General features: G+C 42.3%; 1 protein-coding gene across 4 annotated transcripts; it reads left to right on the forward strand.

Annotated features, from left to right (window-relative positions):
* Positions 1 to 7,131: 7,131 nt before the first annotated feature.
* On the forward strand, positions 7,132 to 16,513 carry LOC109778408 (protein VAC14 homolog). 4 transcript variants are annotated; one of them, XM_020336962.4, is made up of 20 exons: positions 7,132 to 7,598; positions 7,704 to 7,817; positions 7,903 to 7,968; positions 9,758 to 9,847; positions 9,919 to 10,038; positions 10,121 to 10,149; positions 10,258 to 10,400; positions 10,478 to 10,572; positions 10,770 to 10,856; positions 10,943 to 11,050; positions 11,132 to 11,223; positions 12,358 to 12,439; positions 12,599 to 12,664; positions 13,345 to 13,460; positions 13,583 to 13,703; positions 13,781 to 13,942; positions 14,018 to 14,146; positions 14,573 to 14,641; positions 15,373 to 15,639; positions 16,070 to 16,513. In XM_020336962.4, the coding sequence occupies exons 1-20, from the start codon at positions 7,506 to 7,508 to the stop codon at positions 16,154 to 16,156; spliced, it is 2,136 nt and encodes a 711-aa protein (XP_020192551.1). In that variant the 5' UTR covers positions 7,132 to 7,505; the 3' UTR covers positions 16,157 to 16,513. The 4 variants fall into 4 exon arrangements, with proteins under 4 accessions (XP_020192551.1, XP_073352951.1, XP_020192550.1 ...); XM_020336961.4 differs by having other exon boundaries at positions 7,151 to 7,598; positions 7,900 to 7,968; XM_073496850.1 differs by lacking the exons at positions 15,373 to 15,639; positions 16,070 to 16,513 and adding an exon at positions 14,724 to 14,839.

Raw genomic sequence — 16,513 nt, forward strand, 5'->3', positions numbered from 1 at the left:
GACCCGTTGACTAAACTTCTCTCATAAGCAAAACATGATCACACCTTAGTACTCTTTGGGTGTTAATCACATGGCGATGTGAACTAGATTATTGACTCTAGTAAACTCATTGGGTGTTGGTCACATAGCGATGTGAACTATGGGTGTTAAATCACATGGTGATGTGAACTAGATTAATGACTCTAGTGCAAGTGGGAGACTAATGGAAATATGCCCTAGAGACAATAATAAAATGGTTATTATTATATTTCCTTAATCATGACAAAGTTTTATTATTCATGATAGAATTGTATTGACCGGAAACTTAAATACATGTGTGAATACATAAACAAATACTGTGTCCCTAGTAAGCCTCTACTAGACTAGCTCATTGATAAAAAATGGTTAAGGTTTCCTAACCATAGACATGTGTTGTCCTTTGATAACGGGATCACATAATTAGAAGAATGATGTGATGGACAAGACCCATCCATTAGCTTAGCATATGATCGTTCAGTTTATTGCTACTGCTTTCTTGAATGTCAAATACATGTTCCTTCGATCATGAGATCATGCAACTCCCGGATACCGGAGGAATACCTTGTGTGCTATCAAACATCACAACGTATCTGGGTGATCATAAAGATGCTCTACAGGTATCTCCAAAGGTGTTTGTTGAGTTGGCATGGATCGAGATTGGTATTTGTCACTCCGAGTATCGGAGAGGTATCTCTGGGCCCTCTCGGTAATACACATCATAATAAGCTTGCAAGCAAAAAAGACTAAGGAGTTAGTTACAAGAAGATGTATTACAGAGCGAGTAAAGAGACTTTCCGGTAACGAGATTGAACTAGGTATGGAGATATCGACGATCGAATCTCGGGCAAGTAACATACCGACAAACAAAAGGAATTACGCATGTTGTCATTACGGTTCGACCAATAAAGATCTTCGTAGAATATGTAGGAGCCAATATGGGTATCCAGGTTCCGCTATTGGTTATTGACCGGAGAGGTGTCTCGGTCTTGTCTACATAGTTCTCGAACCCGTAGGGTCCGCACGCTTAACGTTTGTTGACGATATAGTGTTATATGAGTTATATGATTAGGTGACCGAATGTTGTTTGGAGTCCCGGATAAGATCACGGACATAATGAGGAGCTCCAGAATGGTCTGGAGGTGAAGATTGATATATAGGACGATGATATTTGGACACCGGAAGAGTTTCGGGATGTACCAGATAGAAATCGGGTCACCGGAAGGGAGTTTAATGGGCCATATGGGCCAAGGGGGGGGGGGACACACCAGCCCACAAGGGGCTGGCGCGCCCCTCCTAGGTCGCAACCCTTGGGGAGAGAAGGAAAGGGGGAGTCGGCCTCCCCCTTCCTTTCCTCTCCCCCTTTCCTTCCCCCTCAAGCAAATATGGTAAGGGGGGAGCGGCTTGGGGAGGACCCCAAGTAGGATTCGGCCTACTTGGGGCGCCTCCTTGGCTGCTCCTCCCTCCCCCTACCTATATATATATATGTGGGAGGGGGTGCCACACAGAACCACGACAATCTCTTAGCCGTGTGCGGCGCCCCCCTCCACCGTTTACACCCTCGGTCATATTTTTCATAGTGCTTAGGCGAAGCCCTGCGGAGATAGCATCACCATCACCAGGCCGTCGTGCTGCTGAAACTCATCCACTACCTTGCCGTCTTGCTGGATCAAGAAGGTGAGGACGTCACCGAGCTGAACGTGTGATGAACGCGGAGGTGTCGTATGTTCGGTACTCGATCGGTTAGATCGTGAAGAAGTTCGACTACATCAACCGCGCTACTAAACGCTTCCGCTTACGGTCTACGAGGGTACGTAGACACACTCTCCCCTCTCATTTCTATGCATCTCCATGGATAGATCTTGCATGTGCATAGAATTTTTTTGTTTTCCATGCAACGTTTCCCACAACAACTTGGGGAGGGGGCCTCCCCAAAGTCAGTCTGGAACACAAGGAAGAGTCCTCCTCGGATTCCAGCACGAAACACCAAGGTTCCTGACGTTTTCAAAAACGCCACGGACCTCGGCGTCTGACCTAGGACCAGACGCTAAGGACCTTGGCGTCTGACCACTGCCCTCCGCAAAACTCCCTTTTGCACTGATCTCAAGCCTCATGGGCTTACCCCTTGGCCCTAGCCAAGGTGTCCTCGCACCAGAACATTTATGAAAACATCTGAAACTCTTTCGAAACTCTCTCGCAACTATTCTTATATTCACGGAACTATTTCGAGAATATTTTCTCATAACTGTTGCTCCACTAATACTCAACAGATCTTGATTCCCTTAAGATTGTGACCCTGTAGGTTCGGTAAAACATAGACATGAAGCAAACCCCTTCGTTCAATGATCGATAGCGGAACCATGGACGTCCATATCGATCCCTATGATCACATGAATGACATTCGAGTGAACCTTTGGTTATCATGTGATGTTCCCTTTTCTTCACGATACTTCACAAAACCTGAGATGCATCGGTATCCTCCCGAGTCATCACATGCTCACTATACCATTATCGTCGTTATCGGTTTTGTTCTTCTTTCTCGTTATCGTGTTCCGGCATCCCCGTGATGAAGTCACCCGTGTCTGGCCAGATGATGATGGATGTCGTCACACCGAGAGGGCCCTAAGAATATCTCTTCATCGCCGGAGGAGCAAATCCCACTCTCGAGCTATCTAGTCACTTGTCAAACTTTCCGATGAACCTGTAAGTTACCGTTATGATCACCGTGTTACAGGTGACGTTTGAGCAACCCCAAAGTCCAACGTACGGTAAGAAGTGATTACGATACTCTCATGGTTTAAGGAGCAAAATCACATGTTAACACTTCGTGTTATTACAATTGATTACAGACGATATTATCTCAATTCATAACTAACAAGTTCGTGTCGATTCAATATGATCGTTCTTCCAACGTCATAATCTCAATGTTGTTTTAGGACTATCGTTACACTTAACAATATCCTAAGATCCGAAAAACGTGATCACGAACAACACCTGAGCTAGTCTTAGAGGTGAGACTAGGAACCTTTATTTTATCCGTTTATCATTTCACACGTGCATATGAGTTTCCACTGAATCGTTTATTCCACGATCATAGCAGTTTATAGCATGAAATATAAACACTTAACTATGAATATGGAAACATGATAATACAATGTTATTGCCTCTTGGGCATATTTCCAACAAAACCCCATATCTTTTTCAAGATATATCTAATCAAAAATATTAAAATCTAAAAATACTTCTATTTGAAGATACATTATCTTATGGCGGGAGTACATTTACAGTCATGCGTGTCAGACTTTAGAATAAGCTAAAGAAGCACACTCAAACGTCACATTGCTTTCAACAAATCCCTACAAGGACTGGAATTGGGTCATGCCTTCGAGTCATGACTTTAACTATGATGTCCACGTGTTGTAGAAAAATGTGTCCACAAAGATGACATTAAACTAGAAGCAACAATAACCTATAACATTGGCATGTGGAAGCTTGCAGAGAGGATCGGAGGACAATGCATCAACTTAGCAAAGTGGAACTTGAAAACTCGTTGCAAAGCACTATCATTCAAAATTCAAGTCATGATACTTTCTCAGAGGACTAGAGGAAATATGCATCAACGAAGAAAGAAGGGGTGAAAACTCATTGTAGAGCACCATCAGTCAAAATTCAAGTCATGACACTTCCCAAGACTCGATCTTATTCCAGCTTTTGTCAAGTGTCAAGATACGTGTTACATGTATTGCAATGAGAGGGTAAAATTTATATAGGTGTGAACCAATCCAAGACGTAGAGGGCCTTAATGGCCATCTTAGATCGTGCCTCGGGGGCATCAACATATTTTTGCCAAATAAAATGGCCCATTACCTGGTGTCGTACATACGACGATCTATGGGACCGGGCAACGACCCCTTTGTTGTTCGACTGTGGGGATTCACAAGCACAAAGAACATAATCAACAATCCACACAAGCGGTACCTAGGTTCGAGCCACCGTGAGGTGTAAAACGCTCCTCCTGCTTTATTATATTAGATGTGTTTAAGCTCAAGTTACAAGGAGCGCAGCTTGCCGGCAAGGTGCGCGGGAAGTGCGGTTACGCGAGTAAATGAGCAAAGTGTCTACCTTGTTAAGGTAGCCATGGGCCTCCTTTCATAGAGTAAGGGGTCACAACAATGGCAAAATGGTAATTAAATGAGGTGATAGAATGTGGCTATGACACACACATATAGCTGTTAATAAAGGTAACCCTCAGGCGGCAAGCTGCCACATGCCCCAACAAGCCTTCACCTAACCACTTGCCCGCTCGACACCTATTAACAAGCGACTAGCTAGTCGTTAAGGTGGAGCGGTGGAGAAGAGAAGGGAGCTTATTGGCACGGAGCTTGCCGGTGCATAGCTTGCCGGTCTGGAGCTTGTCGGTCCGGAACTTGTCAGCTTGAAGCTTGCCGGCGGTCCGGGAAGAAGCGCCTTTCCGGTATGTCCTTGGTCCTGCTTGCCGGTGTAACGCTTAGCGGATGTAGCGCTTGCCAGAATGATCAATTCTTCGTTCAGAGTGACTTATGCAACAGCTCTGGGCTAGCATGACCCATGTTTAGAAGGTTTGTGGGACCCTGGTTCCCACTACACTGTCACCTGGCCCATTACAATAATACGAGTGTGATGCATCACTTGCAATGTCCATCTGGTCCCAATTTTTATTATGGATCACACTCCATCGATGTAAAGATGGATGGACCAAGGAAAATTATCCCCATGCAACTGTATAGGAAAAAAATGAAAAAAATAGCCAATATTGATCTTATCATAAACTCGTTGGACCATGACATAACAAATCAGGGATTATTAACTTATCTTCAAATTCGAGGCAATACTAAGTAACCATATTAAATATCATACTAATGAGCAGAATCATGAAGCGCAAAAAAAAGATGGCTAACTGTTTGATACTAAGGTGGAAAGGATGACGATGAAGGACACCGAGGTATCTATTATGTCTGCAACCGGTGACGGTACATCTCGACTGTGGTGTAGGGCAAACACCTACCAAACCGCCAACAACTAAAACATAAGAAACATGGAAAACCGCGAGCTTCGAGCAGTGACATTGTCGACGATGCCAACTGCTGCTATGGTGCTTTTGGCATCAAATTACATGTGCACCGTGGCAAGCGGCTAACCTTGGCATCTTGGCAACATCATATTGATTCGCAAGATAACATGTGAAAGCAAGCAAGAGATAGATGTTACAATGTTGCGTGATGGCTAAAAAGTTGTCTCTTTATTATTGGGAGTGCCAAGAAAGCACGGCAAAATACTAAGATTGAGCTGAAAAGGGAAGAAGAGTGACGAGGAAAGACATCGGGGATAGCTATCATGCACGAGATTGGCGACGACACGCCTACACCTGCGGCTTAGGACAAAGCCCTCAGCCCCTCACAACCGTCAACAAGCAAAACCTTAAGCAACACGAAGAAAACACGACTCCATAAATAACACCATGATTTACATTACCAAACTGTCAAGATAATTTTGGTATAGTTTCATCCGGCATGTGCAATCGACGTTTTCGATAGGATGGCTCGGCAGGTCACCACCTCACCTTGTTGGCACTGTGAGTCTGTGACACAAATATGCCGATTTGCAAGATAACACATGTGAAAACAAAAAGAGGTAATAACACTAGTGATGTCTAAACTTGCCATCGATGTTCACTTTGGTGCCTGAACTTGAAAAATACGCCGAACTGGTTCTATAACTTGGCAGTATGGTTCAAATACGATTCAAATCATGTCTAGATATGTATATATTGCTGACTAGACATGGCAGCGTGGCGCAGGGCCCACTTGCAGTGTCGGAAAAGGCTAACATGAAGAGTGTGCGTCTCAATGACCGTCAGGTCCCACCTGTCAGTGCACAACTAAAATAAACAAAAAAAGTTGCAGGGCTGAGTTTTGAACCGGCGACCTTCGCGCCGTAGATGACACGCGCCAACCAATTGCCCCATGTGCGTTTGCTGTCTACAACGCACTGTAACATTTTATATAGGTTTTATATATCCGACACAATCGTGGAGTTAAACGGACTGCAGTTAGTGCACCCATTTTCCACATGTTAGTTTTTCTTATTGTAGAAATTACAAAATATTCAGATAGTATATGAAATGATTATTATTTTCGGAAATGTGTTTCTAGTTGTAAAAAGTGTTCACGTGTTTTAATAAAGTATATGTGTTTTTCAAAAGATATATTTTCGAATAAAACTCAAATTTAAAATACGTAAATATTCTATAAAATTACATTATCATGTCAGCCTGTCGATGGTCATTAAAATACGTAAATACTCAAATTTAAAGTATATGTTGTGCACTGACAGGTGGGACCCGATGGTCATTTAGACGCACTCTTTCCATGTCAGCCTGTCTCGGCATTGCAAGTGGGCCCTGTGCCATGCTGGTATGTCTAGTCGACAATACATACGTATTTGGACGTGATTTGAACCGTATTTGAACCATATCGCCAAGTTGTAGAACCGGTTCGGTGTATTTTTCAAGTTTAGGCACCAAAGTGAACATTGATGACAAGTTTAGGCACCGCTGGTGTTATTACCTCAAACAAAAAGTAAGAGATTGACGTTACAAAATGGCATGATTTTGATGGCTAAAAAAGCTGCACTACCTCTTTATTAACAGGGAGGATTGCGTTTTTCTCAGCCGCGATCCTCTCGGGCAACCGAAGATGTTCATAACCGGGAAAGAAATCAATTCAGACGCCGCATGATCTCCCCACAAACTGACCGCTATCACGAACGGACCTGTTGGACCAGAAAGACGGACGATAACATGAGCAGCCTTCCCTTTTCCGTGGAAAGAGAAAGGCTGACACGACCGGGGACCCTCCCTCGCCTCCCATACACCCAGTCCACGCGCGCCCTCTCACTGCCCCGTCACCTGCCACCGCACACGGCTTTCATGGACCGCGACCACCCAGCCCCCAGCACCCAATCCAATTGCCCGCACGAAGACAGCCAGTCCACGGCTTCGCGTGCGCCCTGGACCGAGCCCCCTGCACCGCCCGGCCACCCGTCCCCACCTGGCAGGGTCGGCTCCACGCTGGACCCGCACCCACGGGAAACAGGCGCCGTTAATGGCCGCCACAACGGTAAACGTTACCCCTGCGAAGGAGAAGAAGAGAGCGCCCCGATCCCCTCCCCCTCCCCCTCCAGATCACACCACCACCGTCTCCGCCCCCAAATCCATTCCCAGGCCCGCGTCTCTGCTGCCGCGCGTTGCGAGCTCGGGAGCTCGGGCTGGGCTTTAGGGCTCCAGGTCCTCGCGTCCCCGCGCGCTCCGCCTCCCCGGGGTTGGTTAGGGTTACGCCGCGGTCGTCGGGGGCCGTGTGGCTGCGAGGCGCCGCGGGCCGATGCGGCGATCGCCGGCGATCGAGACGCTCTAGAGGAGGGGATCTGCTGCCGCCGCCGCGGTTTCTCCTGCGATGGCCGCCGACGCGCTCTCCATCATCCCGGGCGCCGTGCTGCGCAACCTCGCCGACAAGCTCTACGAGAAGCGGAAGAACGCCGCGCTCGAGGTGAGGGATTTCGATTGCTTTGGGGAGTCGGGGCGGGGCCTCGTTCGAGCAATCGCGCGGGATTTGAGGCGGAATTTTTTGTTGTGGCCGGATGTGTTGGTGTAGATTGAGGGGATCGTGAAGCAGCTGTCCACGGCGGGGGAGCACGACAAGATTGCGGCCGTGATCGGTCTGCTCACAAACGATTTCACATACTCCCCCCAGGCGAACCACCGGAAGGTTTGCTAGGATCGCTATGACTCTTGTTTCTGCTGTTGCTGGGCGATCAGATTTGTTAAGTTCTTTGGTGTTTTGTTGTTAGCAGGGCGGATTGATTGGGCTCGCGGCAGTTACTGTAGGCCTCACCAGTGAGGCTGCTCAGCACCTCGAGGTTTGGCAATTCACCTTGTGACCAAATATATATTGAAATTCTATCTAGTCTGGTCCATTTAATTTTTTGTGTAGAATTATTCTGTATCTCTATCTCTTGAGACTTCTCTGCCTTGATTTTATGAAATGTCATATAAACCGAGCAATCGTGGGACTGGATTGCTATTGGTGGTACCGCAGTGTCCAGTTGGTTTATTGAGGTTCGCTAATGGTCATTGAAGAATATACCTGGCTTCACAGTCGTAGCTGCATTCATATGATTAATGGTTAATTTTAGTAAAAATACTGGATGTTCTAATGGCTTTTGGCTCTTGTAGTTTTCATTAGCTATTGCTTTTGATTTGCATGCTAATATAGTAATATCATAGTTCAAGTATTGGGACCAAGCTATTTAGGAATGAAAAATCATGGAAAGCTTTTGCGTGTTCCCTAAAAGAAGCCCACTTAGGACGCGCTGGATGGGATTTTATAAAACCCTTATTACTGCTAAAGTCGAAAAATCGTTCTGTGTATGGATTCACCATGATTGCTGGGAGGGTCGGCCCATTTTCCCTTTGATATTAGTTCTGTATCTTTTTTTTGTTCATATTACGACCCACAGGATACGAGGATATTATAGACATATTATTGCCGTCTCCAAGAGTTGATAGATTGGATTTGGAAAAGATTATAGTTGTTTTTTGACATCATTCTACCAAATTTAGGTGCATTAATGGGGTTTAATATTGGATCTGGGAACAAAATTGTCACATGCCACTGGTCGATCCATGACAAAATTACCTTATTAATTACATTATACATTCCATCAATGCTTTACACAGGGCAATAAACTATATTGCGCTGCTTACGCCTCCCCCACCCTCCCCTCCGTCGGTGCTGGTCTCCTGGATAAATACGCTGCTGTTGCTCTGTGTGGTGTTGTTGGGGATGGGGGTAGCATTCTGATGGTTGTCACTTTTCCACAAAGGTGAAACTTGGAATAAATTTGCATAATATGGTTGCTGTCCTGTGATATTGCATGACAGTACAGCTCCCAAGTAACTTTGCTGGTATTCCTGTAAGCACCATGTAATTTTTCACTACAGAAAACACAGTGTTCTTGTCTTTTGAATTATGTACGATCTTACTGCATCTATCATTTGTACTATGGTTCTGGAAAGTAGGGCATCTGGGGTTTATGTGTTAGCTGTGGGCATGAGCCCGCATACAAGACATACTCATATGTAACATACCAATTTGCTCGAAACTTAATCTAATTTGACTTCTCTAAGTAACAAGACAGGCAATAGTTAATTGTCAATACCTTGTTCTCTCACTTGACGTCTCAATGTTATATACCAGATAGATGCCTATAATCTTATATGTTCTTTAATACATAACATTCATCTGCAAAAGGACTGGGATCATAATTGGTACTCCCTCCATTCACAAAGTTTTGGACATTTCAATATGGACTACGTATGGACTGAAATGAGTTAACAAACACACTAAAATGCTTCTATATACAACTGAATCAGAAAAAGGTTAGAACATCTTATAAAGTTATAATAGTGAACGGAGGGAGTAGTTTTTATTTTGGATGGTAAACCTACCAAACTTCAGTATATGCATTTGCTAATTCCATGGTTTGACCTGAAGTGTAAAGCATATAGCGTGTTTAAGCTGCTCACTAATCCAGCTATGCTAGGACTGTGATCGATCATGTTTCAGCTCTATATTTTTGGGCTGTGCTATTATTCTCTTGCTGTCAATTTGCTTGCATAATGAGCTTCATTGATATGTGCTTCCAGCTAATTGTACCTCCCGTGCTTAATTCTTTCCTGGACCAAGATAGCAGAGTGCGCTACTATGCCTGTGAAGCGCTATATAACATAGCAAAGGTGAAGATTTCATCGAGTAACATGAATTAAGTGATATGTATGCTTTATGCTAATGTGGTATTTGTCTGTAGGTTGTAAGAGGGGATTTTATCATCTACTTCAACAAGATTTTTGATGCGCTATGCAAACTGTCTGCAGACTCTGATGCAAATGTGCAGAGTGCAGCTCATCTTCTTGACAGGCTTGTCAAGGTATGGCTTAGTTTATATACACCCCATGTTCACTATCCTATTTTTAAATTGTCCCTGATAAAATTATTTGTTTATTACCCAGGATATTGTAACTGAGAGTGATCAATTCAGGTATGCCGTACATCTTCATTCTGTTTCCCATTGTCGGATATTTTGCTCACCTTAATCTTAATAATGCCCATTTCTGATTGCTACCTTTATCTTAATTTTACTTTTTAGCATAGAAGAATTTATACCACTCTTGAGAGAACGCATGAATGTGCTGAATCCTTATGTGCGACAATTTTTGGTGGGGTGGATCACGGTTTTAGACAGTGTGCCTGATATTGACATGCTTGGTTTCCTTCCTGATTTTCTTGATGGTAATGGCTCTCTTTTCCCTTGGTACATTACTTATGTTGGCAGTTAAGCAAACCTTGTGCTTTGGTGCCCCCTGCAGGTTTATTTAATATGCTGAGTGATTCCAGTCATGAGATAAGGCAGCAAGCAGATGCAGCACTTTCAGAGTTTCTGCAGGAAATAAAAAATTCACCAGTAAGTCTATACTTTGTAAAACTGTTTATCCTTTTTTAATTCTGTACCACTCTGTAAACAGTGTAAATGCAATAGATGTCTTGCCTTATAGTTACTCTTTTTATGTGATATTGTGATTTTGCCTTTACATAAACAAGCAAAGTGTTGTTTTCATTTTTTACTCTTCCAATGCTGATTGTCCGCCCTTAAATGAGAAGAATGTAGATTATGGTCGTATGGCTGAAATTCTTGTTAGGAGGGCAGGCTCTCCTGATGAATTCACCCGTTTGACATCTATCACATGGGTAATTCCTGCCTTGCAAGTTATCAAGAATTTAATCTTTAGAATCTTATTGCAGTACTGTTACATTCTGTATACTTGAAAGTGCAGATCAACGAGTTTGTGAAGCTTGGCGGGGAACAACTAGTCCCTTACTATGCAGATATCTTGGGAGCTATCTTGCCATGCATCTCTGACGAGGAGGAGAAAATTCGAGTGGTACTTCCTTTTTTCTGCTTATATTGAGACAATTCTTGAGATGTAGACTGTGTGCTTATTATTTACTTCTTTGTTTGCTAGGTTGCACGTGAAACTAATGAGGAACTTCGAGCTATAAAAGCTGATCAAGCCGAGGGATTTGACATTGGAGCGATTCTTGTGATCGCGAAGAGGTTCTCTATTCGAACCATTGAATAGAAATTTTGATTTCTATGTTTAGTTATGTAATAAATGTTGTTTGTATTATATTACACAGTATCCTTCATATTGCCATGGCTTAGTAGGTACCTTGCTGTTCAGTGTTGTAAAACACCCTACATGGCTGCGGATTAAATGGATACTGTAGACAAACCGTCATGCATATGATAATCAGAGTGACGTCATGGTCCATGAATGTCTTTGTTTAATCAGCTGCATAAATCCATTTAATTACCAAAATTCAGTCCAACCTCCCAGTGGCTTTGAACAGCACAGTAAAGCCCAACGGTACGTTAGAGTAAGTTTTATGCTTCTGGAAACTGGCAAACTGCAAATTATAGTAATTTTTTGTTTGGGAAATAGCAACGTTTTTTTAATAGTGTGTAAATATCGTAGTGATTAGCACACCAGTTACATACTTATGTTAGCTCGAACAAGGATTTTGAGTCAATGAGTTGAGCAGATGAGTCGGGGTACCGACTCATAGACTAGTCTAGACTACTCGACATGTATTTTAGCAGTAGCTAGTACAAAAATACCATAGTACTCAACTATTGATACCTAGTATATACTCCCTCCGTTCCGAATTAGTTCTCTTAGATTTGTCTAGATACGATCTAGACACGTTTTACTGTTAGGTACATCCGTATCTAGACAAATCTAAGACAATTAATTTAGTATAGTATACAATATTTTTTTTGAAGGCATGGGAAGTGGATGAAAAACCTGAGGCTGTGCCAATTGTATCCAATGGCCAGGCCCTCACTTTTCCAGGAGTCAGCAGCCTACAGAAGATCAAACAACTCAGATTTGCACTATCAGCGAACTAGTTGAGTCGAACAAGCTAGCCGACAGTCAGGTTGCGACTCATAGACTAGTCGCTCGACTAGTCTAGACTAGTCGTTCTAAACTCTCAATCCATGACCTTGAATCATTAGTCACAGCATAATTCTGATTACTCATGCTTCTTCCAGTTAATCGCTTTGCACTATCCTGTCCAATAGCTGTATTTTGTTTCTTTGCAACACTTATAAATGTGCAAAGTCACTTGTAACTTGAGATGTCTGTCTGCTTGGGATTTGTGATGTGGCTGTCCTTCTCTGTTTCAGAGAATTGAATAGCGAACATGAAGCCACTCGGATTGAGGCATTGCATTGGTTTTCCACTTTACTAGTTCGAGGTCGTGCTGAGGTACTAAAAAACTATGCAAATGTTTTGGATTACGTATATCCTAACTTTTGAATTGCTAGTCTTATCTCCTCAAGTCTGGAATGAACATAACTGCAAATCTATTTTGTTATAGATGTGTTGATAATCTTATGATTGATGTCTTGTATTTATGTGGAACAGTTCTCGGCATACCTGGATGGCATTTTTGAACCACTTCTAAATGCACTCTCCGATCCTTCAGATGCGGTAAGCTGTTCCAAAAAGCCTACCAAACTGCACTACCTGTTTACTTGTAACTTGAGATTATGATATAACTGTGTCACATTGTGTCTAGCTAAAATTACTTTGCTCTATGTATGGTTTCTGTAGTCAAATCTTGGAAACAATTATTGCACAGTTTGGAACAGTGTGTAGTGTATAGATTAATTTGTTTCCCAAGTGGAGCTAAATGATGAATCATGGATCTGTGCTTTCTATACTGATATTGTACCAAGGGGACAAAATCACATTTTGATCTGTTCTTGACTTCTTGGACTTATAGTCCCCATCTAACTCTCTCAACCATTTGATTCTCCAAAGCATTTGTACATGGGAGTGAGATTGTATGCTTGCACGATGGTCACTGTAATGGGATCGCCATCCGCTATTAATATGGTTATCATTGCCATTGGCGATAGAGTACCCTTGTTGTGATTGCCCTCGGCAAGTCTGAAATGGATGTCTGGACCCAGTTATCCATTGTTACCTTGAAATGACATAACCAGATATAGCTATATATGTGATTGGAACAAATTTCATGCTTTCATTGTATTGTAAAACAGTCATTCCATAGAACTAGCTTCCACTAGTGTTTTACTTTGGTAAAAAGAAAACGCTATCACAGAAGCAAGCCTGGCAGTTTGGTCACAGCATTTTTACTTGTGCAGGTTGTCCTTTTAGTGTTGGAAGTTCATGCACGAATAGCTGAAGAGTATCATCACTTCCAACATCTCATGTCTTACTTAATCCACACTTTCCACAACAATCATGTTCTTCTGGAGAAGTACGTACATTTTGCTACTCTAGAGCTGATTCTTTCTTCATGAATTGTTGTGGTTTAGGTTAGATACTTCAATATTTGGTTAATGCCATGCAAATAAATGTTTTATTGCATACTGTGTACAGGCGTGGTGCTTTGATTGTTCGTCGACTTTGTGTTCTTCTGGGTGCTGAAAAAGTTTATCGAGAGTTTTCTACTATTCTTCAGACTGAAGGTGACCTTGATTTTGCCTCCACCATGGTTCAGGTACGTTCAATTGGCACATCTTCCAACTTGGATGTTTTAAATGCAACATCTGTATAACTAAGCATTTTTGTGTGCAGGCATTGAATTTGATTTTGCTCACATCTACTGAACTTGCGGAGCTGCGGTCTCTTCTTAAAAAGTCATTGGTGGATACTTGTGGGAAGGACTTATTTCTATCTTTATACGCTTCTTGGTGCCACTCTCCAATGGCTACCATCAGTTTGTGCTTACTTGCTCAGGTGGTAATGATGGATTTTATGTTTGTGTTGCTTACCTGGACTCTACTGATCTTTGATCTTATCCAATGTGTATAGGCATACAATCATGCGAGTTCTGTTATTCAGTCTCTGGGAGAAGAAGACATAAATGTGAAGTTTCTGGTGCAGCTTGATAAATTGATCCGTCTATTAGAGACTCCAGTATTTGCTTACTTGCGTTTACAGGTGAAGTCGCCTTTTCTGACTAACTAATCCGTTCCAGCATTTGGATGTGTCTGTTTCTCTTTTTTTGTTCTCCTTTTTTGACAGTTTTGTCATTTAATCATCCTACTTCGACTTCTAGCTTCTGTTAATCAAGTTCTGCTGTAACACAACATGATAGGTCCGGATGCATCTTTGTAAATTACTGTATGTCCATGTCTTCTTCTGGTCATACTTTTCCCAAAGTTTGATGCTCTCTCCTAGAGATTTCACATTCAGATAAAATACTCTTAAGGCCAACACAAAGATACGCTATGAAAATTGTGATGGCATGCCTTACATTTTGCTTGTTTATACATTTAGACCTAATATGTAAGTTCTGTTGTTTCAATGTTGGCTACTATTTTATATGGTATGCCACTCTGCTGATGTACTATTTTATACATGCAGCTTCTTGAGCCTGGAAAACACACTTGGCTTCTGAAAACACTTTACGGTCTCCTTATGCTCTTGCCTCAGGTATGTTCAAATGTGATCCCTACAGCCTTTTCAATAGTTCAACAAATATGCTGTTTCCAAATTGTGAACTTGGAGACTTCAGATATTTAGAGAAAGAGAAGCCATAGAGATAAATATGCAGTGGACGCTATTATCGTTATTGCCTGAAGGCTATATTTCTCCGTAGTTGGAACACGCATGTGTTATACTAAGGTGCATATTGCTCACACCAGACATGTACCATTATAATCTGCCTCTTTGCACAGTTTATTCTAGAACTTTTTCTATCAAAGTCAAATTGGAAATCCCTGGATAGCTGCAGCCATCTTGCACTATGATAGGTATCCCATGAATGGCCTTTACCTTTCCACTAGAACAGGATTTTCTACTCGCATAGATATTCTTCCAACTTCTGTGTGGAAATAGGCGTGTTGCTTTTGCGCCATTCCTTCGAAGTCTTATATCCATGTCAATTCCCTGAAAGTACTGGTGTTAGCTTATGCTGTAAAAAATGTTGCTCTAATGGTCCCTTTGTTAGTTCTGCATTTTGGCATTTTGATCTCCATTTCTTTGAGCCTTGTACTGTTAGGTTCCATGGTAGTTTGGAACGTGGTCTTCCATTTCTTCTGGAATGAGTTTTTTTTTGGCGCAGGGACTGTTGACCTTTTCACAAGTTCCCCCTTCTGAATGTTTACTTAAGGGAAGTTTTAACTATTTAAATTGTCTATAATATATTGTTTATGTTTATGCAGCAAAGTGCGGCCTTCAAGATCTTGAGGACTCGACTGAAGACAGTGCCTTTCAGTGAAAATCTCAAGCGCACATCTTCTGCAAATCCATACTCTCAGATTCTACAAGTGACAGAAGATGGCAATCGAAATCAAGATGCGCCAAACTATAGCGCAATTGATTTTTCATCTCGTCTCCAGCAATTTGGGAGCATGCAGCAGCAGCACCGAAACCATTTGAAGAATCAACTGCAATCTCGAAAATCCGCTTCAGCAGCAGTATTATCGCAGGTACTGTTTTGCTTACATTCACGATCTTACCACTATCTTCATTCTTAGGCATCTTGAAGGGCGTGCAATGAAACTAATCTAACTTTGGCTACTAATTAATATATGAACACTATTTAGATTGAAAAGGTCAAATCATTAGATTCATCCAAATAGTATAACAATTTTGTACTATATTTGTTATTCAAATTCCTACTATTGGACGCTTTGGCCTTGCTGCTCTTGGAAAATATATCTATTCGAATCCAGAAATGCTGACCCTTGATCACTGACTGGTTTTGCACCCCTTGATCACTGACTGGTTTTGCACTGGTGTTCTTAATCACCTTCCTAACAGAATATGACTGCATCTTTATTTAACTACTTATTTGTGTAAACCTGCCTTTCCTCCAAAGGATGATTGCTAGGGTAAGCATTTGTGAATTCCATGCAGGAGATTCAAAGATATGAAGAATCACAATCCTCCTCAACACCAGAGATAAGCAGGCCCCCATCTAGAGCACCCAAAGCCATTTCATGATGCACATATGGTTGCTTGTGATGTATGGTACGTTTGCAGGACGCATCGTCACAAATTTGTTGGGGCTTGGTTGGTCTCCTTTAGTTTTTTCCAAAGGAGGTTGCATAGGGGGGTACATAGAGTGTAATCTTTTTGTTTGGTTCCTAGATTTTGTCAAGGGATGGCAATTATTTGTTGGAGAAATCTCGTTTCCATTCTCCCTTTAGTGATTCTTATTTTTTTTCTTAGATGTTCTACTGCTCATCTGGTTTCTGTAATTTTTCAATTGAAGGCCATATGAGCATAGTAGTATCTGGAGATATGTTACAACTGTTCTGCCTACCAATCTCCAATAAATTTAGCGATATGCGGTGTAAA

Source organism: Aegilops tauschii, chromosome 4, assembly GCF_002575655.3.
Source record: "Aegilops tauschii subsp. strangulata cultivar AL8/78 chromosome 4, Aet v6.0, whole genome shotgun sequence".
Taxonomy (NCBI): Eukaryota; Viridiplantae; Streptophyta; class Magnoliopsida; order Poales; family Poaceae; genus Aegilops; species Aegilops tauschii.

Coding starts and splice junctions, on each gene's coding strand:
- LOC109778408 (XM_020336961.4), top strand. CDS start 7,506: ATGGCCGCCGACGCGCTCTCCATCATCCCGGGCGCCGTGCTGCGCAAC. Junction 13,461..13,582: donor AATCATGTTCTTCTGGAGAA/GTACGTACATTT, acceptor TACTGTGTACAG/GCGTGGTGCTTTGATTGTTC. Junction 14,147..14,572: donor TTGCTTACTTGCGTTTACAG/GTGAAGTCGCCT, acceptor TTATACATGCAG/CTTCTTGAGCCTGGAAAACA.